We start from the raw sequence: 23,966 nt of genomic DNA on the forward strand, positions 1-23,966 counted from the left end.
CAGGCTGCTGAAGTTCGGCAGAGTTCTCTTCTTTAGAAGCCAGCAAAGTTCTTCTGTTTCAGCTGGGGAAGGAAACAAGCCGTCAGTGTTGAGCATATATGAAGCAGTTGAGTGACGTGACATTTCTTGAGCACCAGAGAAATGCTGCTCGACATTTCCAGGACGTATATGCCGAGATGAGAGAATGGCTCTGAAGAAAGGGCAGAACAGAAATACAAAGAGCTGAGTCCTTAGCTACAAATGGGCCATATAGCACATGGCAGGACACTGCAGAAAGTGCATTATCACAAAAGCATACCAGAGTTTCAAAAGCTTCCGTATTAAACAGAAAACAGCATTTAGCAGTATTAAAGAGAGCAAAGCATTTACCTCTTCTGGTGTGGAATGGAATCGTACTGTATTTTGTTATTCTGGAGTTGCTGAGCTCAAGTAGAGGAAAACTTTGGCCTTAGTGCTGAGCAGCAGGACAGACAGGAGCCCAAGAAGACATGTGATGCTGAGACCCCCTTCCCTACTGGGCGGCAGGGTGACTGAGCAGCAGGACAGACAGGAGCCCAAGAAGACACATGATGCCGAGACCCCCTTCCCTACTGGGGGGCAGGGTGACTGAGCAGCATGACAGACAGGAGCCCAAGAAGACACATGATGCTGAGACCCCCTTCCCTACTGGGCGGCAGGGTGACTGAGCAGCAGGACAGACAGGAGCCCAAGAAGACACAAGATGCTGAGACCCCCTTCCCTACTGGGCGGCAGGGTGACTGAGCAGCAGGACAGACAGGAGCCCAAGAAGACACATGATGCTGAGACCCCCTTCCCTACTGGGCGGCAGGGTGACTGAGCAGCAGGACAGACTGGAGCCCAAGAAGACACAAGATGCTGAGACCCCCTTCCCTACTGGGCGGCAGGGTGACTGAGCAGCAGGACAGACAGGAGCCCAAGAAGACACATGATGCCGAGACCCCCTTCCCTACTGGGCGGCAGGGTGACTGAGCAGCAGGACAGACAGGAGCCCAAGAAGACACATGATGCTGAGACCCCCTTCCCTACTGGGCGGCAGGGTGACTGAGCAGCAGGACAGACTGGAGCCCAAGAAGACACAAGATGCTGAGACCCCCTTCCCTACTGGAGGGCAGGGTGACTGAGCAGCATGACAGACAGGAGCCCAAGAAGACACAAGATGCTGAGACCCCCTTCCCTACTGGAGGGCAGGGTGACTGAGCAGCAGGACAGACAGGAGCCCAAGAAGACACATGATGCTGAGACCCCCTTCCCTACTGGGCGGCAGGGTGACTGAGCAGCAGGACAGACAGGAGCCCAAGAAGACACATGATGCTGAGACCCCCTTCCCTACTGGGCGGCAGGGTGACTGAGCAGCAGGACAGACAGGAGCCCAAGAAGACACAAGATGCTGAGACCCCCTTCCCTACTGGAGGGCAGGGTGACTGAGCAGCATGACAGACAGGAGCCCAAGAAGACACATGATGCTGAGACCCCCTTCCCTACTGGAGGGCAGGGTGACTGAGCAGCATGACAGACAGGAGCCCAAGAAGACACATGATGCTGAGACCCCCTTCCCTACTGGAGGGCAGGGTGACTGAGCAGCATGACAGACAGGAGCCCAAGAAGACACATGATGCTGAGACCCCCTTCCCTACTGGGGGCAGGGTGACTGAGCAGCATGACTGACAGGAGCCCAAGAAGACACATGATGCTGAGACCCCCTTCCCTACTGAGGGGCAGGGTGACTGAGCAGCATGACAGACAGGAGCCCAAGAAGACACATGATGCTGAGACCCCCTTCCCTACTGAGGGGCAGGGTGACTGAGCAGCATGACTGACAGGAGCCCAAGAAGACACATGATGCTGAGACCCCCTTCCCTACTGGGCAGCAGGGTGACTGAAGAAGGGACGACGCTTCTTGCTTTTGACATTTACAAGGTTATTTTGGTCAGTTATAATAATATTAAATGCTAATTAGATGTGTGACAAAATTCACAGTAACACAATTAAAGGTGAATAGGAAGACAGTTACATCTGAGCCCTCAGATAAAATACAATTTGAATACCAGTTGGTCCTTAACAAGCTACAAATTGCAACAGCTCAAAAGACATATGAACATATTATTTACACAACACTGGCAGTCAAAGATTTGATCAAATAAAATAAAACAGTGGGGCGGCATGGTGGTGCAGTGGTTAGCACTGTTGCCTCACACCTCAGGAACCTGGGTTCGAATCTCCACCTGGGTTACATGTGTGCGGAGTTTGCATGTTCTCCCCATGTCGTCGTGGGGTTTCCTCCGGGTACTCCGGTTTCCCCCATAGTCCAAAAACATGATGAGACTGATTGGAGTTGCTAAATTGTCCATAGGGGTGCATGTGTGAGTGAATGGTGTGTGAGTGTGCCCTGCGATGGGCTGGCCCCCCATCCTGGGTTGTTCCATGCCTCGTGCTGATAAGATAAAAGAAAATGTCTGCAGTAACGGAACTACAACGAAGGGAACTACAGTGAGAGTAAAGGCACTGTGTCACTCTGCATTCACCAACCTGCAGTCTGAGTGACGCGCAAAGCACTGTGCCACTCTGCATTCACCAATCTGCAGTCTGAGTGACGGGCAAAGCACTGTGCCACTCTGCATTCACAAACCTGCAGTCTGAGTGACGGGCAAAGCACTGTGCCACTCTGCATTCACCAATCTGCAGTCTGAGTGACGCGCAAAGCACTGTGCCACTCTGCATTCACCAATCTGCAGTCTTTGTGATGCGCAAAGCACTGTGCCACTCTGCATTCACCAACCTGCAGTCTGAGTGACGCGCAAAGCACTGTGCCACTCTGCATTCACCAACCTGCAGTATGAGTGACGCGCAAAGCACTGTGCCACTCTGCATTCACCAACCTGCAGTCTTCGTGATGCGCAAAGCACTGTGCCACTCTGCATTCACTGACCTGCAGTCTGAGTGACGCGCAAAGCACTGTGCCACTCTGCATTCACCGACCTGCAGTCTGAGTGACGCGCAAAGCACTGTGCCACTCTGCATTCACCAACACACAACAAGATTACTTTAAGTAACCTGAGAGTTTTTTTTTGGAAAAGACTGAATATCCTTTGACATGGACACCTTACCTTCAGAGATCAAGGGAGTAGTAATTCATCAAAGAGACAGCACAATCACTGACAAGCAGCCCAGAGAGACTACGAAAAGAATAACTTTAAGCAGTAATGACACTTTGGGTCATCGCTGTATTGCCTTGATGGTAATTGGTAGCTGCCTTTCATGAAGTAGTCTTTGACATGGTTCAGCAGTGACACAAAGACACTTAAAATCCATTTAAGTGTAACAAACATAATCCAAAAATATTGGCAATTTTCCATTGTTTTCTTGCATTGCACTTATCTAGTTAATAGTGTAGCGGGCATTTAATACACTTCATTTACCAATGACATTTAGTAAGAGCAATCAGGAAATCCAGAGCAACAAACATCATAATGAGACATTTGCAATGAAGCACAGATAAATAACAATAATATACAAAAATGTATTAATGTCAGGGAATTCTTATAAAGCACAGCAGTACATGTATTCTGCCTCCTATAAAGTCCCAATTGCCACCAGTACTATTGTAAAGTAACTGTGACATGCAAGGATACATATTCCTGCAATTTAAGCCCTGCCCCCAGCCCCACCCAACTGGGAGGAGAACTCCTAGCTCTGAATGGATTTTAATTCAGTAATCAGTCTCAATATTGTTTTAATGGACTTCAACCCAAAGCCCTGATTTTGTGTCTCTGACTTAAACAATACCAGGACTTGGCAGAAAGTCTCACCATAGTTTTAATGACCTTCAACTATCATGCAATTATGTTTAGAGGATGAAAAATTATCAGCAGAGTTATATTACTGCTTTTATATTGATTCTTAATAATATCATATTACTGGGTGCTCATCCATTTATCAAAGGCACTTATATCACTGAAATCAATAAAATTATAAGACTGAATAAAATTTTACTACATGCCACACAAAATGGTTCAGTACTTTACTATGGATGTGGTATTTCCTCTGCTAAAAGAGGCCTGGGTCAAAGTGGAATATCCATTTACACACTTCAAAGCAACTGCAAAAATATTTCATGCATTATTATAAAAAGCTGTTTTTCATATTTTGCATGTTTGTGTGCTGCGGCGAATCCCTGTGTGTGTAGCACGCAGTGTACACACACTATACAAGCACCATACACACACCATACACACACTATACACGCACCATACACACACCTAATTAGGTGTATGTTGCAATCTTGATAAGGTCCCCACAGAGGGGAAAAAAAATCTTAACAAATACAAATGCACAAGAAATATACAGTTAATCAATAAATTCCCCGCATATTTATACAGGCTCAAGGCTTCAAGGCCATGAGCCCTAATTAGCGTAATTAGGTTGGTATTGCTAAACGTAAAAGCTTGTTTATTGGCTAAAGGTCAAAAGATGCAAACATATCCTGGTAAGAAAACTATCTGAATTCTAAAAGATAATGATGAGCAATTTGTTAAGATGTAAATGGCAAATTTTTCACCATGACAGTGAACCAACCTCAGTGACAAAGTGATTTAGCTGTTATTAAGTGTTTTGTCAGGATTTTTTTTCCAGGAACAGACCCAAATAGAACAAGGACATATAACTTGAAGTGAATTAAAAGGAATGGGGCTTTGATATCAATATTGCTAGCAGTGAAATTATAATCTGTATTTTATTTTCAGTTGCAAAATGAGTGTTGTACGTCCAGATCTTCAGAGAACTGTACATACCCTGGTCAGGATGCAGAAAGTACAGAATTACACACAGATAAACATATAACAGATGGATTAAATTAACCCTTATTATTAAGGTCACTTAAATATCCAATGAACTGACCTTTTTGTACAACCAGGCATGTTTCCATGAAGGTTAAAATTAGAAGCCTTCTTTAAATCATACTATATGTTCCGTCACCCTGAAGCAAGGGTATTATTAGAATATTCAGATCTTTTATCTTTAACAATCCCTTATCAAATCGTCCCACTGTTCATACATCTGTCAGATTCATTGCATAAGTTAGGCCCATTAGTAGTTGCGTTAACAGATATGGTCAACATCTCTGAATGTAACCGAAAATGTGTTTGATTAGTCAAACTATTTAATATGTCAGGCACATATGACTTGTGTTTAAATGCAATATTTTCACAAGTGTGAAAAGCCTTTTATATGGTCAAGATCTCTGAATGTAACCGAAAATGTGTTTGATTAGTCAAACTATTTAATATGCCAGGCACATATGACTTGTGTTTAAATGCAATATTTTCACAAGTGTGAAAAGCCTTTTATATAGCAATACATTTCCAGGGATAAATCCATCCGTTTTCTGTAACCATTTGTCCTATTCAGGGTCACAAGGGGTCCGGAGCCTATCCCAGATACTACGGGCAAAAGTCAGGGAACAACCCAGGATGGGGGGCCAGCCCATCGCAGGACACACTCACACACCACTCACTCACACATGCACTCACTCACACACCACTCACTCACACATGCACTCACTCACACACCACTCACTCACACATGCACTCACACATATACATATGGGCAATTTGGTAACTCCAATTAACCTCAGCATGTTTTTGGACGGTGGGGGGAAACCGGAGTACCCGGAGGAAACCCCACGATGACATGGGAAGAACATGCAAACTCCACACACAAGAAACACGGTAGTGTCCCTATATAGACAACGTATTCAAAATACAGTGGAGTTTTAAGTTTCCACGGCTTCCCAAGCAATGCTGCACTGGCCAGTGAGGATCCGTCACATCCGCTTCACAATCACGGTCTACAGCAAAGTCTGCAGTTTGCACTTCACTGAATATCAGATTATTCTGTCAAAAATGATAGAGGGGAAAAAGGAGAATAATGAAAGAATCTGTCCCGATATTGTTTCAGTTGAACTATTACTTGTACAATGACTGAAAACCTCCCACTTTTCCTTTCAGCAAATCAGGTACAACGGCTGTAAACCTTTGAGCGGAAACTACGTGAGGGATGTTGAAAGTGCGCAATCCCTCATAATTGCAATGCACCAATAATGAACCTGGCCCCCGCACCCACGGACGGTCAGATGGGTGCAAGTACATTTGCCATTTAATCAACATGGGTGTTGCATGGGAAAATGACAACTGCGTCTGTCTCATGCTAGGAGGAATGTGTGTATGATGTCTGAGGCCTCTTAGAATAGGGCCCTAAATCAGGCCCTTAAAGATAGTGTCATGGATATGGTAAAATTGCAGATTAGGCATAGTGTTCTGAAAACACTGTGCTCCATATCAACAGTGCTCTTTATAACCCATCCGGAATTATAAATTTTTTATAAAGGGTCGATAGTGCCAGGTTTAGGAGCACCGGAACAAAGTGGTGGCTGACTAACGGCTAGATGATAGATATGGACAGGTCCGGGTGAGAAGGTTATTTAAAGGGGTAAGCGAAACTGTCTTCTTTAGGAAAGTGAGAGAGAAAAGGCAGAAGTGAGAATCTGTAGTGGATCTGAGCTCGAGTTTCATGGGACAGCCTGATATTAATCAGGAAGATGAATGGAGAGAGATCTGGGGAGACATGCTGAAGAAGTGGTCCAAGGATTAGATCCAAGGGGACAGATGGCTTGGCTGATTTCTGGAACAATACTGAGATGTGGGATGGCATTCTCTGAGACTGTAGGGAAGCTCAAGACTGTTCCTCAATCTGCATACTTGACCATACTTGCGTTCTTTTGTACCTGTCATTCCTGATCTTACATTGCCGAAATACAGTTCTGACACTAAGAACAGAAGTACAGAGGATAGCAAAAATAGTTCTTGACCCACACCAAATATCAAGGATCCATCGATTACATCTCGGCCAAACAAGACCGATCCAAAGATTCATTGCAACCAGAGTTCATTCCTGTAACGCGGGTTAACAAGACCGCTCTTACCAAGACCACAAGTATGATCTTTGCATACTTGGTATTAAGAAACACCCTAAGAGAGGGTCGTGTGACACTGCATCAGCGCCTCGAGGCTGAACATCAGTGGGGCTGACCGATGTCTGTATCTTTTATACTGACGAAGAATGAAAACTGAAACGCATCTGTGGTTACAGTGTGACCCTCTTGCTGGAGCCATAAGTTAGCAGACAGTCAGTCTACAGTATAGTTGGAGAGCTTTGTCAGGCAGATATACAGCTTATTCAGGGACAGTCTCTGGCAGTGAAGGCATTCCGCCTTTTACTCTGAGTTTTCCAAAGCACAAACATTTCATCTTGGACCAGTTATTCTTGCTAAAATGTAATTCCTCTAAAATTATTGTATAGAGCTTTTGTGTTTTTCCAGTTGTCTTTTAAATAAAATTCAGAATCACCTGACTAACATTCTCAGTTTTCCTGCTTTTTGTTTTTATTTTTTTTATTTTTTTCTGTTTCAGGGGAATGGGCGGCATGGTGGTGCAGTGGTTAGCACTGTCGCCTCACACCTCTGGGACCCGGGTTCGAGTCTCCGCCTGGGTCACATGTGTGCGGAGTTTGCATGTTCTCCCCGTGTCGTCGTGGGGTTTCCTCCGGGTACTCCGGTTTCCCCCCACAGTCCAAAAACATGCTGAGGCTAATTGGAGTTGCTGAATTGCCCGTAGGTGTGCATGTGTGAGTGCATGGTGTGTGAGTGTGCCCTGCGATGGGCTGGCCCCCCATCCTGGGTTGTTCCCTGCCTCGTGCCCATTGATTCCGGGATAGGCTCCGGACCCCCCGCGACCCAATAGGATAAGCGGTTTGGAAAATGGATGGATGGATGGATGTTTCAGGGGAGCTGAAATAGAATCCATGCAAAACCATCCGTCCGCTTGTGTGCAAAACAAACTCTGAAACTTCTAAGTTGTGTAATGGTTGTACATTCATTCTGTTGCAAAGACAAGAATTCGTCACCCAAAAAGGCAGCCGACGCTGTGAATTCTGGGCAGACTAGGTGACCAAATACCAAGACATCACCCTGCTGGGCACAACTGTGTCGTATGATTGGAATTTAGATGAATAGAATTTTGTCTTTGTCTTTGTGGCATTTAAGATCTCTGCAGAGTAGAGAACATGTCAAACCTTCACTTTGCTCAACATAAATATCAAAGGGTGCAGTGGCAGCTTTCTTAGGAGACGGTAAATCAGTTTAGCTTTCGATGGTGCATGAACGTGAAGGATAAAGCAGAGGTTGGCTGATTTTCAGTGGCGTACAGTGTCTGCTTGGGAGCACTTGAGTGCACTGAAGCTGTCATATCCTAACTCTGGCGGCTCGATCTGCTGGCACGAAAAGTGTCAAAAACATCCTTGGGTCCAAGGCATTCTGGAGGACACCAACAAAAGCCTTTGGCTCCTTTTCCTGTTATTGTTTGAAAGTTGTAAGCGTTTGCTGTAGGCCAGTGTTTCCTAGTCGGGTCCTTGGGGATCCACAGATGGTCCGCGTTTTTGCTTCCTCCCAGGCATTCCAAATGTGTACTGTCCCCAAGGACGGGATTGGGAAACACTGCTGTAGGCTGACGGTCAACAGGAAGGCAGTCTTTTATACTGCTACCCATAAAGTTAACAAAGTATTTTTGGAAAAACAAAAAGTACGCTATTCAGAATAAACATCAATGGGCAATCCTTTGTTCTGAACAAGTCTTGCCAAAAGCGCATAACAGCCTGATACAGTGAACTCTGGCAATGTTACAACGCTTCTGCTGACTTTGCTGACAGGATACAGAGAACAATTCAGAAGACAATTTGAAATGGTGCAGATAAAAGCCTCCAAACTGGATTGTCTGAACTGTTTTAATTTAAATTGGTTTTCTGTTTGAACCGGCTCAAAATATTGCCTTACCTCTCCCTTGTATTCATGGGTGTAAAGGGACTTCATTCTCAGCCACAAGGAAAGCCATGACGTTTAGTGTGTCTGTGGCGTGCATTCGGGGTTTGAATAGATGGAGCCAACCGGATCAGACCTTGATGCAGCCCAGCTCCGCCTCCTTGTGTCCAAATCGGACCTTGCTGGAGTGCAGCTCTGCCTCCTTACGTCCAAATCACACCTTGCTGGAGCCCAGCTCCGCCTCCTTATCGCCAAATCACACCTTGCTGGAGCCCAGCTCCGCCTCCTTATCGCCAAAGCACACTTTGCTGGAGCCCAGCTCCGCCTCCTTATCGCCAAATCACACCTTGCTGGAGCCCAGCTCCGCCTCCTTATGTCCAAATCACACCTTGCTGGAGCCCAGCTCCGCCTCCTTATCGCCAAATCACACCTTTCTGGAGCCCAGCTCCGCCTCCTTATCGCCAAAGCACACTTTGCTGGAGCCCAGCTCCGCCTCCTTACGTCCAAATCACATCTTGCTGGAGCCCAGCTCCGCCTCCTTATGTCCAAGTCACACCTGCTGGAGCGAGGTGCGTATTTTGACTTATTTCCCTTACCATACTGCTGCCAAAAATTTGCTATAGCTAGACTCCGTTAGAGTTAATTGGTGTGTAAGAAGTGATCCATGAATAAATTGATATTTTAACGCATGAATGTGTGACAAACTGAACATACTTCATCTTTAAGATTCTAATAAACATGGTAACTAATAAACTAACATAAAGAGCAGCTTTTTCAGCCCCTCCTCTACCTCACAGGGCTCCCCTCTTCTCTGAGGCTGATTTAACCCTTGCATGCACTAAAAAAGTGACAGTGAGATGCTTAAAATCATGAAAGAAGCTCCTTCTGTTTGGAAAATGTCCCTAACACTTATTCGGGCTGATTGTACCTACATTGCAGATGCCTTCCTCCTTTATATTTAAAGTAGCATCACATACAGTATACATCCTCTGCTTGGGAGATCATTCTCACACCAACAACAAAGCTTAATGTAAATAAATATTTAGTTGCACATTGTTCAAAAATATAACGTAAAATATTAAGGGCATGAGAATACAGAGTGAATGAAATTGTGCATCATGGTATTTTGCACTGGCATCCTTTCCAGTGTGTTTTAAGTTGTAATGACAAAAAAAATGTATCTTTACACTGTAAGGCAAGGATCATTATTTGTTATTGGTTCAATGCAAATCTTGTGATTTTTTTTACACATTTTGGTTTGTCATATTTCTCTGTAAAAATAAATATACAAATCAATATTTCATAATAACACTTATGCATGTGTCTGACCTGTTCAGACTCAGTCACAGACCATGCCTTTAATGGTCACAACCTTTGTAAAAATCTTAGAAGAACATCAAGAAGTCAGGTAGTTAACAACACAGACGGGATGTCTAAGGAAGGCTAAGGAGTAATAATATACAGAACAACAGCTGTAAACCTATAATTCATATCTGGAGTTAAGCTGCCCACAAATGTCTACACTCTACACTGAAATCTTTACTCTGACTGGTCATCCAGATCTGCATTCCTTATAGATGCTATTCACGTTCTGTTAGTCACGTTCTGCTATTCACATTCTGCTATTCATGTTTTGCTATTCACCTTCTGCTATTCATGTTTTACTATTCACCTTCTGCTATTCACCTTCTGCTATTCACGTCCTGCTATTCATGTTATGCTATTCACCTTCTGCTATTCACCTTCTGCTATTCACGTCCTGCTATTCATGTTATGCTATTCACATTCTGCTGTTCACATTCTGCTATTCACATTCCCTCTATTGAGTTATTGTATATGAAACAAAATATAGAAATACATTGGTTATAACGATCACTTTTGTTTTATATTATTTGTCACAGGAAGGTATGGGACATTTAAGAATTACAAAGACTGGTCTGGAACTTAATGGGGACTCAGAATTCCTTCGACCCCTCTATGCCAAAGAAATCCAGTCAAGACCAGTAAGTAGAAGAACTGTATTTTTCAGGGTAAGGTTAATACTGTCACTTACAGCGCACACTTACACTACAGCCGCCATGACAGGAAGCACATGTCTTGGTTTTGCAGAGTTTGACGTGTCCCTGGGTCAAGAAGGGAGGGGCTTGCATTTAACGTCTTTAATTAATCACAGTGTTTGTTGTATGCCATCACCACATTAACTAAAACCAGGGTTTTCTGTGAAGTACCTGTTTTATTGTGTCAGCCTTTTGTTAAGGGACATGTCACAGATACAAAACATAGCAATATACTTACCTGCAAAGACTCCGTAAAATACAGAGCAATCTAAGGGTGTGCCTTTCATGATGATAATATTAGCAGTAGAAGTAGCGATAATAATAATAATACTACTATTGTTAATAATAACACTACTACTATTAATAATAACAAATAACTGGCTTGAACCAGCACCCTTGCAATCAGACACAGAGGCTTAACCTACGGAGCCACACGCCGCTCCTGTGCTGATGGATGGAAGCCTTGGGTTTGAAAATGAGGGAAAAAAACAGACTAATGCAGTGATGTTATACGATGAAGACTGTGATTGGTTAAAGAAGTGAAATGCAAGCCTCCCCCCGTTGACCCAGGGACTCATCGAACTCTGCAAAATCGCGACGTCCAACAGGAAACCATAAGCAGCAACCGTAAGGACACTGCATGTCCCCAGTGGCTGCATACAGGGGTGACTGCAGGACGTTCTGGTCTGCAGGCACCAGTAGGACACTGCATGTCCCCAGTGGCTGCGTACAGGGGTGACTGCAGGACGTTCTGGTCTGCAGGCACCAGTAGGACACTGCATGTCCCCAGTGGCTGCGTACAGGGGTGACTGCAGGACGTTCTGGTCTGCAGGCACCAGTAGGACACTGCATGTCCCCAGTGGCTGCGTACAGGGATGACTGCAGGACGTTCTGGTCTGCAGGCACCAGTAGGACACTGCATGCCCCCAGTGGCTGTGTACGGGAGTGACTGCAGGAAGTTCTAGTCTACAGGTACCAGTAGGACACTGCATGTTCCCAGTGGCTGCATACGGCAGAATTATGAGAAGATTCAGGTACAGGTGCATCATCTAGGTGTGAACCACAGAACTTTGAATCCATCACTGCACAGCTGGTAAGGCTGCAGCAGGAAGTACAAACGTCAGGCCTCTCGCTCCAGCGAGACCCCGATGCCCTGATCCGGCAGCCGCCGCAGCTCTCAGCTCTTACACAAGCGGCTGTTCACAGAGGAGACTCAACAAACTGAAGCCAAATATTTGTGGGAATTTTCTCATTTGCCATTTATTATCATATTGCTGTCTATGTATCTAGAGATTTTAATAGCAGCCAATGCCGTCGTATGAATAATGAAAAGGAATTAGGGTCAGGAGCACGAGTAGTGCTCTGGTGTTGCACATGCACATCGTAACAGGCCAGTAAGAAGTGCTGGGATCAGCAGGCAAGTGGGATTACTGTGGAAGAAACTGTGCAGTTCACTGACATGCAGACTGTGTCCGATGTACTTTTTGTATGTAGTAAAATAGGAATATTTAACCAATGAATAAGTGTATGTCAGATTATGGGTATTTACGGTAAAACTGGTTAAATAGGGCTGTATTAAGTTATGAAAAAACGTCATGAACCAAATGTGTGGTCAGAGATTATTAGGGATTATTTAGCAGAAACTGATTCATGTCAAAATTTTGTGACATAATGTCTAAAGCTACGTAGCAGGTGCACAATGCACTCACAATCCGTGCCATTCTTTCCACGGTGTTTTCAATTTAAAAACGTCTCTATACAGTATAAGATCCATCCTTTTGTTTTGGGAAAACAAAAACTTCCAAAGAGAACAGCAGAGTACAGAACTGGGTTTGATGATACAGCAAAATTTACAGTCAGCATATTTATTTAGCGTTCTTCTGTTAGCACTGGACCATTCAGCAATGGATTGTGCTATAAGATATTGTGAGGACAGCAGTAACCCTGTTGAATTTTTATTCAGTCGTCTACTGAATAATTCCATAAGGAAAACTTTATATCTCTGTTTAACACTTCGCATTCAGAAAATAAGCAGTAGTTATCTAATACATGATATATTGTGGTCAGCATGGTGGCCTGACAGCTGCAGGGTTATTGGTTCAAATCCCACCTCTGCTCTGTGCTTATATGTTTTCCCTGTGTGTGTGGGTCTCCTCCCACAGTTCAGAGATACACAGTTAGACTAACTGCTGCATATAATTTGCCTATAGAGTGTGACTGGACGTCCCCTGTGATAGACTGGCTTCCTGTCCTGGGTGTAGTTCAGCTTTGTACCTGCAGTATAAATTGTATAAATTCATATGTATATTTTCTGTTCAGTTCCCAGTCTGCACCAAATTATTCCAATTCTGTGTTTTAAAATCTGTTGTCTCAACAGGGCAGTCCGCTGTTCCTCCAATCTTCCAAAAATGTATCTATCAACATCCTAGATGGGAAAAATAGGGCAGTCACACAGCTGGTAGCAGGTAAGGCGGAAAAAATTAAATAGCATGCAGCCACAGTTATTTTATATATTGCCTGTGCATACCATTCATTACTGTTTCAGTTTACGAAATACAAAATCTACAGCCACCATTATTTTGATTGACTTTGCATAAATTCTGTTCTTTCTCTGTTTTATTCTCTTACCTCCTGGCCACACAGTAAACATATTTGTGTTCTGCATTACCCTTTTCATACCCAACATTTAAGATTGTATTTACATTTACATTTACATACTGTACACATTTACTGATACATCAATTGATCACAAACTGTTTAAACTGCCTGCTTTCATAAATTGTAACCATTTTGTAGCTTTCTGGGTGAATAGTGGCACAAAATAGAACCATTTGTTTTCCTTTCAAAAGGCCCTGTACGGTATAAGCACTTAGATCTCACACCACTGCGCCATTTGAGTTATTTGTCTCGATTATTGGCTAAGGAGATTAAGTGGCTCAGTGAGTAGTCAGCATGGACTCACTCCAACATGCTGAGGTTGACAAGGAAAGTTAGAGTCAATTTATTTTGCTGTTTGCTCTATAGCAATTTCAAAAAGTGAAAATTTTCCATTGAATGAATGAGAACAATTTTTTTTTTCTTAAATTCTTCATGCGGCTGATTTTGTAAGAACAACAGCCCTGTAATATATAAGGATTTACTTTGTCCCCATACCTTTGGGCTCATTCTGTATTTCTTGTGTGAAACTGCACCCTTTACAGGATCCAGTGGAATCCACGCCTGTTGCAAGCTGCTTGAGGTGAAATCGAACACTGGGAAGCTGCTGTTTTCTGCAGATGCCCATGAAGTCGTGGTTGGAGCTGAGAAGCTGCGAGTCCCCGGTATGTCATGTAGGCCAAGATCAAAGGTAACATGAGGAGGCCATGCAGCACTCTGATCATATAGGCTGCCACTGTGGATAATCTGGTTCGCAATCTTCCTTTTTTAATGATCCAGGCTATCAGGTCTTATTCTGGCACATGCAGAATTGCTTTGATGATTCAGTGTCAGTCTATCCAATGACAAATTTCATTACTCGCGAAATATACCGGGATTTTTCACAATATTTATATCAGTTCATCTTACAAAGACAAGTTAGAGATCCCAGTTAGGCAAGGTGGGGCATGTTTATCTACAGTATATGGCGCCTTTTGTACACTACAGTCATTCAAAATACAAAGAAAATTCAGTAAAAAATATGTCAAAAAAATTCAAAACATGTCATAATAGAAATCAATAATATGATTAAAACCTGATTAAAAAAATAGATTTAAAAGCAAAAAAAGTAAAATATGAAAATAAAAAGTTTGCACTGCATACTGTATCTTTGGACGATTAACGGAAACCTGAATGACAGGAGGAGAACACACTAACCGAACACACAGAGTCATGCTGCGGTCTGAGATCCCGGCAGTGGAGCCGATACCCTTAACAATTTGTTATTTTATCTACTGTTTTAGCGCCCAGATGCTTGAATATAGGTTTTTTCCCATATTATCTACTGCTGCAATAACTCACTAATGCTGTATTACCTGTTATGCACTTCAAACTCATGACCAACCTCATCACATTGATGCAAATCTTCACTGACCAGTGCTCTTCTCATCTGACTCAATGATGCATCTGACAGTATTTTTCTGCTGGTTAGAGGAGACGCATTCATCTTAAGAAATCAAATCAAAGCTTGCAAGACCTTGTGTTATTTCCAAAAACCTTTATGTCATTAATAATATCATAATGTACGCGGTACAGGGCCAGGGTGGGCCTGGAGCCCAGCTCAGGCCGCACAGGGCACCAAACACAGGGCACCCTGTACGGGATGCTAATCCATCACGGAATACACACCCATGCAGTGGGCGCAGTTTGGAAAAGCCAGTTCAGTAATAGCATTTCTTTGGAAAGCAGGAGGATAGTGGCTGCGGTAAAACCATGCAGAAGCTACAAACTGCACATCCTAGCGTGAGATCGGAGGTGACAGCTCTGCTCCCCGCGTCACCATGACACCCATCTGTGACATCGTTTATTTTCATTGAGAGCCGTTTAATGTGATCGGTATTTGGTACGGGATGAAATAAACTGCTTATAACATGTTTTTGTAAAAATGAATAAATACAGAGCTCTTGGCAATACTATATAGGTCAGCACAATTTTTCAGTCAGCAATCGCATTTCATTTCAGTGCTTTTGAGATACATGGAGAAACAAAGCGAAAAAAATGCATGAATTCCGTAAACTTTCACTTGTAGTTTTAATAACACTGTTAACCAAGAAGGGAAACAGGGCTTTGGCATAACAACCCAAATAAAAGATGCATTTCTCAAATGTATGGTCTCCCTCACTCCACAATACTCTCTTTGTTTTGAGACAGAAGCTTTTTCTCTATATGCATTAGACAAGTTCTTTTTGCAAATGTGTGATAAACACTGAATGAACACGATCATCGTGATATAAGACTTGGATGTCGTCATTATTGTTATCATACACATCCATTGTGAGTGAAACGTAACTGACTCCCAGTGACAATGTGCCTATTTCTCTGTGTCACTGTGCCACTTTGACTCTGTATTGATGTGGGTTTAAACGTTATCACTGCTTGCCTGTCTTCTTTTGACAAAACAGTGCAACATCATGTATGGTGAAGAATACAATGATGCATTGCACCTTTGACCGGCGTAACTCTTTATCTTCATCTACTTCTGGTGTCACAACCAAGGAAAGTCAATTCTAACTTGTCTGGTTGCCAGAATCTTATTGTGAAGAAGTCCGACTGGAGATCAGCCTCACAGTCCTCACAGACTTGTTCGAATCTTCATGCATCTGGTGTGAGGCTTTCATACCTGGATTTTTTCAGGCCTCGGGTGGCGTAGGAGCAAATAAATAATGTCAGGTTTGTTGTGCCTGTCTCATGTAGGACCAGAATGCTGAAGTCGCATCTCTCAGCTCAGGTTAGATTTGCCTTGTTAGCTATTGATTGTTTGCTGTGTATCATGGGTTTGTGAGCTGTGATAATATAATTAAGCAACAACGAGCTACAGCTGACGTCGTTTTTTTTTCCGTACATTAAAAAGTGCTAAAAGTGCATTGTACTAAGACTCATATTAAATCACATGACTTTCTATTTACATGAAAGGGTTCACTGGGGAGTCTGGGTCTTGTAATCAAGGTGATGCTCAGTTCACTATATCATTAGCGAAGATTTCATGTGTACCTGCTCGCAGTCCTCAGCAAAATGTTTATGTGATGTATACTAGACTCATTCTGTTTATAGGTGTCTGTTTTTTTATGTATGTCTATTGATAAATACTACAAGCAGGTTGCATATCAGTCAAGTTTATTTTTCTACTGTATGTCTGTGGCAAGAAAATTAAGAGTAAAATTTCTTCCTGCTGGCTGGGAATAAGCAGCTGCGATTAGTTTTATGTCAGATCCCCATGTTCCCAATACAAAATCAGAAATCCAGTGGAGGAAAAGCGAAGCAAAATACTGTTTTCGTTTTTACGGGAGAGAGAACAGCAATTTGGTGAAATTGGTGAAACAACAGAACACTGCAGTACCAGAATCAGGATGAGGTTCAATTCAGCACAGTGTCTTCACACATGCAGGTACAGGGAGTTTGTCTTCGGTCATCAGTGCTCACATGCATGCAGTGCATTACAAAAAAGGTTGAGACAAAACAAGACAATGGTTACGTATAATTCTCCAGATATATTTATTTCAATTCAACTCAGAACAGAATGATATATGAAACAGGGAAATGCACAGTGAATCCCTGCGGTTTTGGCCATATGTTTATAGCTGTGTCTGGCTTGGATGGCTGTACTGTATGAAATAATAACACCAATATATTATGTACAGAATAAGGTTCCTAATATACGTTTATGTCATATAGTAATGCATTTTAATTATTTTTACAAAAAAATAGTTGATTTTTTTCTGTATTTGTATGTCTGACAGTTTATCTGTTGCTGCGTTGCATTTAGCTCAGAGGTCGTGGCTGACAATTCTGTCACACCTGAGTTAACTGCGTTCCAGTGCGAGTCAGAAAGCCATTTAGCCTCACTAGGGATATGATTCAAACAGTGGGATTTCCAGCTTAGCCAGATAACTTGTTGGATTTAAAGTACCCCAGTTTAAAAGGCCTTTATCTTCATTCACTTGCATTTAGTCCAAACCACCTTAAATCTGAAAAGTTATCCATCTAAGCAAGAAATCTGGCTTCCTGAAAGAGGCCCCAGCTCTAGCCTGGTTCATTATTAGGCATTATTAGCAATACCAGTTGATATCAAGACATTATGTGGAATTTTGCACATAAAAACACTACAGCAGTATTGTATATGTCCATAAATAGCAGCCACGAATAACACAGTAGGAGCTTGGAATGACTGTTACAAGTCAGTTACGGAATGTCAGTAACGAGTCCAAATGGAATGCGGCATAAGTCATTGTTTCCCCACGCGGTCCTTGGGGACCCACAGACAGTCTGGCAGGGAGCTGGGAGAGAGGAAAAAAAGCATCTGTGGATCTCAGAGGACCGGATTGGGGAAGACCGGTCTAAGTGGAATCGTTATGCAGATTCCCCACTGCGCTGTCAAATCCCAGTCTGTGGCTGCAGAGCACAGCAAACTGTTCACTTTCTGTCCGCCAGTCCACTGCCTGGCAGTTTGAAAGGACAGTGCGATATACATCATACCCTCCTGCTAAATATGTCAGATTCATTTTTACCATCATATTGATACAATTTATATCGAAATGAGGTTTAAGTCTATCAGATTTGCAAGAATGTTTTAGGGTAGACAGATATTTTTAGTGATTTTTTTCTCTCTCTTTGAACACTGTGCCCGTTACAGTACATTTTAATGTTTCAGAAACGTCAACAAGAGAAAAAATGATGATTAAATAAAAATGAGGAAGAACCGCAGCAGTACAAGCTGCTGCCTTACTGTCATTCTTAAAAAAGCATAGCGAAGCCGAGGATGGGATTCCTCGACAAGCGAACATTAACTCACCATTCGGTAACTGTCAAAGCAGAGGTTGCATGCACTGAATCCACAGTGACAGTGATGGTGAATCTTTATATTTTGTCTTTGTTTTCAGGTGCTGAGGGCGCTGTGTTCAGCAACTCTGTAGAAACGCCTCACGTCAGGTCCGAGCCCTTTAAGGAGCTTAGGTAAAGGTAACGATAAGCATGTTAGCATCTTCACCGCAGAATAGCACTCATTCATTTAAGTATTGGTGCTTTGGCAAGATATTACCTCATTCCGATTTCATCACAAAGTATTTATAGTAAGTTTAACTATGTAATGAATGTGATAAAGGAGAATATAACTAAATCAATGCCTGTAACACTAAGCGGTCGTATTTGTCTTAGGGGAGTAAAGCGTGTGTTTATGGTATTTGGATTGTCGTCTCTTAATGGACTCACGTTTTCCTTCCCCAAAGGTTTAAGCCCATGTTCTGATTTTGTGTCCAAATTTAGTGCTTTGCATTATATGATAATGACGTTTCAAAAACTTGTAGCACAACTTTCTATGAAGTAATAGTTTTGAAGAGGTAATTGACCAGAACTATTCCAACACCAGCAATTAACGATTCCCTTTTAGAGAAAGTCGAAACAAATTAAATAATGCAAAACGATATAAATCAGGGAACCAGGGAACTTTTTTGTTCCAATTTCTGACTTTTGCATTGCATGCAGTTTGCATACAGCTGAGAGTTTAAAACGTAAATGTTTAGCTTTTTGTTTACAGTGAACTTATAAGTATTATCCCTGGGTTCTTGGCACATGAGTTGCTGCTTAGATCAGTGCCCCAGTGCTCATCACAATCCAATTAAAGCCCCTTCACATCGTCCAAAACAAACTTGGATGCGGGGAAGGAGAAATGGATTTTAGAGAGCTGACAAGACATGGCTGGCGGGGCTAATTTATGGGTAAATAATGAGCAATAAAAGCTATCAGAGATCAGTCCCTCAATGGCCTTACCAAAGGATTTTATGAAGCAGCTGAGACAACGTATTTCATTTGGCCTTCTCGTGTGGAAAGATTCACTTACTCATAGCCGATATTCTAAGATGAGTTTACTGAGGGATATAAAGACAAAGAGGAAAATACTAATAGATGTGGCACAGAGTGAATTCACTCTTCCTCCAAACCTCAAGATTACCTGCACCTCTATAAACTTGGTATATCACTGCGTGATATATTCTCAACCAATCACGTTAATTTATATGGTGCTGTAACAGAAGTGCTGTTCACTGAATATATGAAGTGTTTGGGTGTATGGCAGAACAGGGCTTCTCAGAACACCGGGATGCTTTTTCATAGGACAGGATTGTGATGTGCACTAACAGTGAGTCTTCACATACACGTTTCTGGGATCTGAGCCCAGGAGCCTCTCTCTAACCTATGGCTTACTTAGAATGAGAAACCCGTGGCCTAATTACAGTGAACAATTGTTCCATGCAAAGTGATTTTCAGATCATTATGGATAATAATCAAAATTAATTAAGCCTGATCATTATAAATCCTCAAATCACGATTGATTAGTCTGAAATTATTGACATAAAAATTAAGAATCCACACTAGCTGAGCACAATCAGGCGTCATGTATTAAGATGCAAACGTGAGGTAATGTAAGAGTTTATTGGGGCTTAAGAGACAAAAAAAAAAATCATGTGTCAATCAGTCTTTCTAAATGTTTGTTTAGTAAATACTACAAAAAATGCAGTTTTAAATTGGAAAATATACTGGCATAAAACATAGTTCCCCTTTACTGTTACCTGTTATATTGCCAGGTAATAATAGTCAAAGACCTCGAACGGGTCAGTCGAGAAAAATCTAACCGCAACTCGACCAAGAACACAAAACATCCATCCGCTTTCTTATCCTACTGGGTCCGGAGCCTATCCCAGAAGCAATGGGCATGAGGCAGGGAACAACCCAGGATGGGGGGCCAGCCCATCGGAGGGCACACTCACACACCATTCACTCTCACATGCACTCCTACAGGCAGGAAAATCAGAGAACCCAAAGGAAACCCCACGACAACATGGGGAGAACATGCAAACTCCGCACACATGTAACCCAGGTGGAGATTCGAACCCGGGTTCCTGAGGTGTGAGGCAACAGTGCTAGCCACTGCACCACCATACCGCCCTAAAGACAAAACACAACTCCTAAAACTTGTATGGATCGAGACGCGTCTCTCATTGGCTGACACAAAGCCAAGCGGACCAACTGGGACGCTGACGCCTATGAATCGCAGTCAGTCTCTGGGTACCTCTCGACCAAGCTCCTGTGTTCGGTGTGAATTTTTCATGCTTTATCTATAGTACATTTAGTGATTCAGTAATCGTAGCCCCTAAGAAACCAATGAGGGAAGTAATGAGAGTAACTGTAGAAAGGAAATTATAGCGACACTTGAAGGTGGCGCACATGTGCCTGCTCTCGCTTCAGAGAATGGGACGGTCATTTATTTCATGTTTATCGTTTTTGTATGTGTGCTTTTCATGTGTGTATTAGTTTTATATTGATTGTTAATGCTTTTTATCATTATTTAGGTAGGTTGATGGGTTTAAATAGGCAATCATTTGGGGGTTTGGAATAAATTAAATTCATTTACATTATATATTATGGGGAAATTTGACTTGGACCTCGACCAAATCGCAACTCAGCCAGCCTTCTGGAACCATGTTCCAAGGTACCACTGTACATGACAATAAGTGATATTCCCTCAGCCTACTGTATGTGTTCGTGTGTGAAAGTCTTTAATTTCATCCACTCTTAAACCAGTTTAAATTCAGTCATTAGTATCTTCTCCTGTGTAGCTGAGTCCTGTACCATCCTAATATGCGTAATATTAATATCCACCCCGTTTGACTAAAAATGCACCGGTCATGTGGGTACTATCACATTAACTCTGGACACATCAATGTAATGAAACTTCATCATTTTGTTCCCTAGTGCCTCAAACCAAGCTGCTTTGAGTGTTTGGCTGATGTAGGCTCCCCCATAGGCTGCTATTGGCTACAAACGTTTTACCTATTTAATAAGAAACCAAAAGTCAATAGCACAAATAACAAGTTCTTTGATGGAAGCAATTAATTTCTTTTGGGAACAAAAAGAGGGTAAAATAAGATTTAAACTGAAATGACTTTATGTCAACGAAGGTGCACAGTTCTTGGTGTTTGTTAACTGTTCGTAAGCTTATAAGTAATCAGTTTTGAAGTTTTCAAGAAAACACACATAGTTGTTCGGTTTCATTGTAAACCGCTGCACTAATAGAGTATTAGGGCTATTGTGTCGAAATAGGAGTGGTTTTAAATAGACTGGCTATTGACCCACACTGTCTTCATTTCAGACTGGAGTCTCCAACCAGATCACTGTACATGGAGGCACCAAAAGGTGTCCAGATAATGGCAGAAGCAGGAGACATCAGGGCTACCTGCAGAAGCGAAATGCGTCTGGAGTCAAAGGATGGAGAGGTACAGCACCATGTCATCATTGTCCTTGTTTTAGGAGAAAGCACCACCTTGACCACCTGGTCAGTGTAAAAGCCCTACTGCCCAGAACCTACACTGACAGTAATTTCACAGAACCCCTGCTTGTAGAATGGGTTCTCTGCTTCTATCAGAAATGTTGAATCACTGGCCATGTTCAATGTAAATCAGTCAGATTTTTGGACATGTCACTGCAAAGCAACATGAACATGACTGATGGCTCATTTTTGGTAGTCGGTAACAGGGGACTAGGTCCTGGGGGGGGACGTGAACCCTCTCCCCCAATATCAAACTCTCTCCTATGCCCTTGATTGGCAGTATTTGCCTTAGATATTCACCATTTTGAAATAGAAAATACAAAGGCTTCTGGGAGGAGGGTAGTAGGATTTTGTGTGTGATATATGCGTAATATATATGCGTAATATATTCAGTATCTATGGATATACGGTATATATATGATGGTAAAACTTCCATCAAGTCGACTGCTATTGTTCGTCCGAAGGCAAGCAGCATGTAATTATTTTGGGCACACAAACATAGGGCTGTCAGAGAACTCTTTGGCTCGTATGCCTGATTAATTTAATTGCTGGATGTAACTTAAAAAAAAATATCTAATCAAAATTCAGTTGATTCATATCACGCTGCAAAGTTACAGTTATTTTTGATACAATTAAAATAACTTCAGAGTTCCAGGAAACAGTAAATGCATAACAATATTTGCAGATCTGGTAACTGAGTTTATGCAAAGAAGACACATAGCTAATATTGAACAACATGGACTCAACACAAAATAGTAGTTTCAGAAGATATTCCTCCACCTGTTCAAAGCATTTTTTCTTGTTGATACCTTCATCCTGACTGAGTACTGGGATGCTTGCCCAACAAGACTGAACTATGCATACAGTGAAATGTTTGCTGAATTGTTTAACATCTTTTTAGGACACCTGCAAAAAATACGTCTGCAAATCCAGAAATGTAAACTCTTAGTTATGCTTTTTTTTGTATTGAGGATTTCACCCAGAGCCCGTGCTAGCAGAGATCAGGGCACGTGTTATTATCAACACTGGTTTAGTGACTGATGCGTCAGGGAAACAGCCATGGCAACGTACACAGTTAATACATTCTTACCTGTATTTTAATGTAATAACATGTTTAAACATGTTTCAGGTATTTGGGTAGTTATGAGTACAGAAATTTTGCAGCGTATACCACGGGAAGCCAATCTTATCCAGAAAGGGCCGCAGTGTGTGCAGGTTTTCACTGCAACTTCCTAATTAGATTACTAATTAAAGGACAGATTAGCTGAAAAATCCTCACACCTTAGTTTGAACAGCTGAGCTAAAGGTTACCACAAAAACCTGCATACACACTGGCTCTTCGCAGTGTGCCTACCTCTGGTATATACTAAGAACATTCTCATAAGTGATATATAATGTATCAGGGAGGGCCAAAAAACTCCATTATGACTGTAAGTTTGTTGTATGTTTATTGGGGGGAGCAATGGACTGGTTTTACTGGTTTTGTAGATTATCTGTGTTGTTAAGAATGTTCAGTTCATTCATTTCCTGCTGTTTGGTCAACGAGTGAGTTATTGCTTAGTTTGTACACTATAGTAGCCCAGATGTGCCTATCCCGGAAACAATGGGCACGAGGCAATGAACAACCCAGGATGGGGGGGCCAGCCCATCGCAGGGCACACTCATACATCATTCACTCTCACATGCACACCTACGGGCAATTTAGTAACTCCAATTAGCCTCAGCATGTTTTTGGACTGTGGGGGGAAACCGGAGTACCCGGAGGAAACCCCACGATGACATGGGGAGAACATGCAAACTCCGCACGCATATAACCCAGGCGGAGACTCGAACCCGGGTCGGCTGAGTATCATTCTTGGATATTTTCAAATAAATATAGACATGAACCAAACAGTTGCAATTTGAATTTAGTGAGGTATCAGACGTATTATGAAAGCCTGTTTGACAACAGCCTAGACAAATTTTGGTTTTTAACAAATGAAGGAAACAACTTGTTTCCGCTGTACTGCTC

General features: G+C 42.5%; 1 protein-coding gene across 3 annotated transcripts in view; it reads left to right on the forward strand.

Moving 5' to 3' along the window:
* LOC125750481 (delta-sarcoglycan-like) overlaps nt 1-23,966 on the forward strand; it is a 78,942-nt gene that overhangs the window by 49,140 nt on the left and 5,836 nt on the right. For 2 of the 3 annotated variants that reach the window (XM_049028341.1, XM_049028342.1), the window contains exons 1-6: nt 7,497-9,456; nt 10,789-10,890; nt 13,322-13,409; nt 14,145-14,264; nt 18,516-18,588; nt 21,779-21,902. In XM_049028341.1, the coding sequence (XP_048884298.1) occupies nt 8,959-9,456; nt 10,789-10,890; nt 13,322-13,409; nt 14,145-14,264; nt 18,516-18,588; nt 21,779-21,902 (1,005 nt within the window). In that variant the 5' untranslated portion in view covers nt 7,497-8,958. Of the gene's footprint in view, nt 1-7,496; nt 9,457-10,788; nt 10,891-13,321; nt 13,410-14,144; nt 14,265-18,515; nt 18,589-21,778; nt 21,903-23,966 lie in introns of those variants that run through there. The other variant, XM_049028343.1, reaches the window with a different exon arrangement.

The sequence above is a fragment of the Brienomyrus brachyistius genome, chromosome 10 (assembly GCF_023856365.1).
Source record: "Brienomyrus brachyistius isolate T26 chromosome 10, BBRACH_0.4, whole genome shotgun sequence".
Classification (NCBI taxonomy): domain Eukaryota; kingdom Metazoa; phylum Chordata; class Actinopteri; order Osteoglossiformes; family Mormyridae; genus Brienomyrus; species Brienomyrus brachyistius.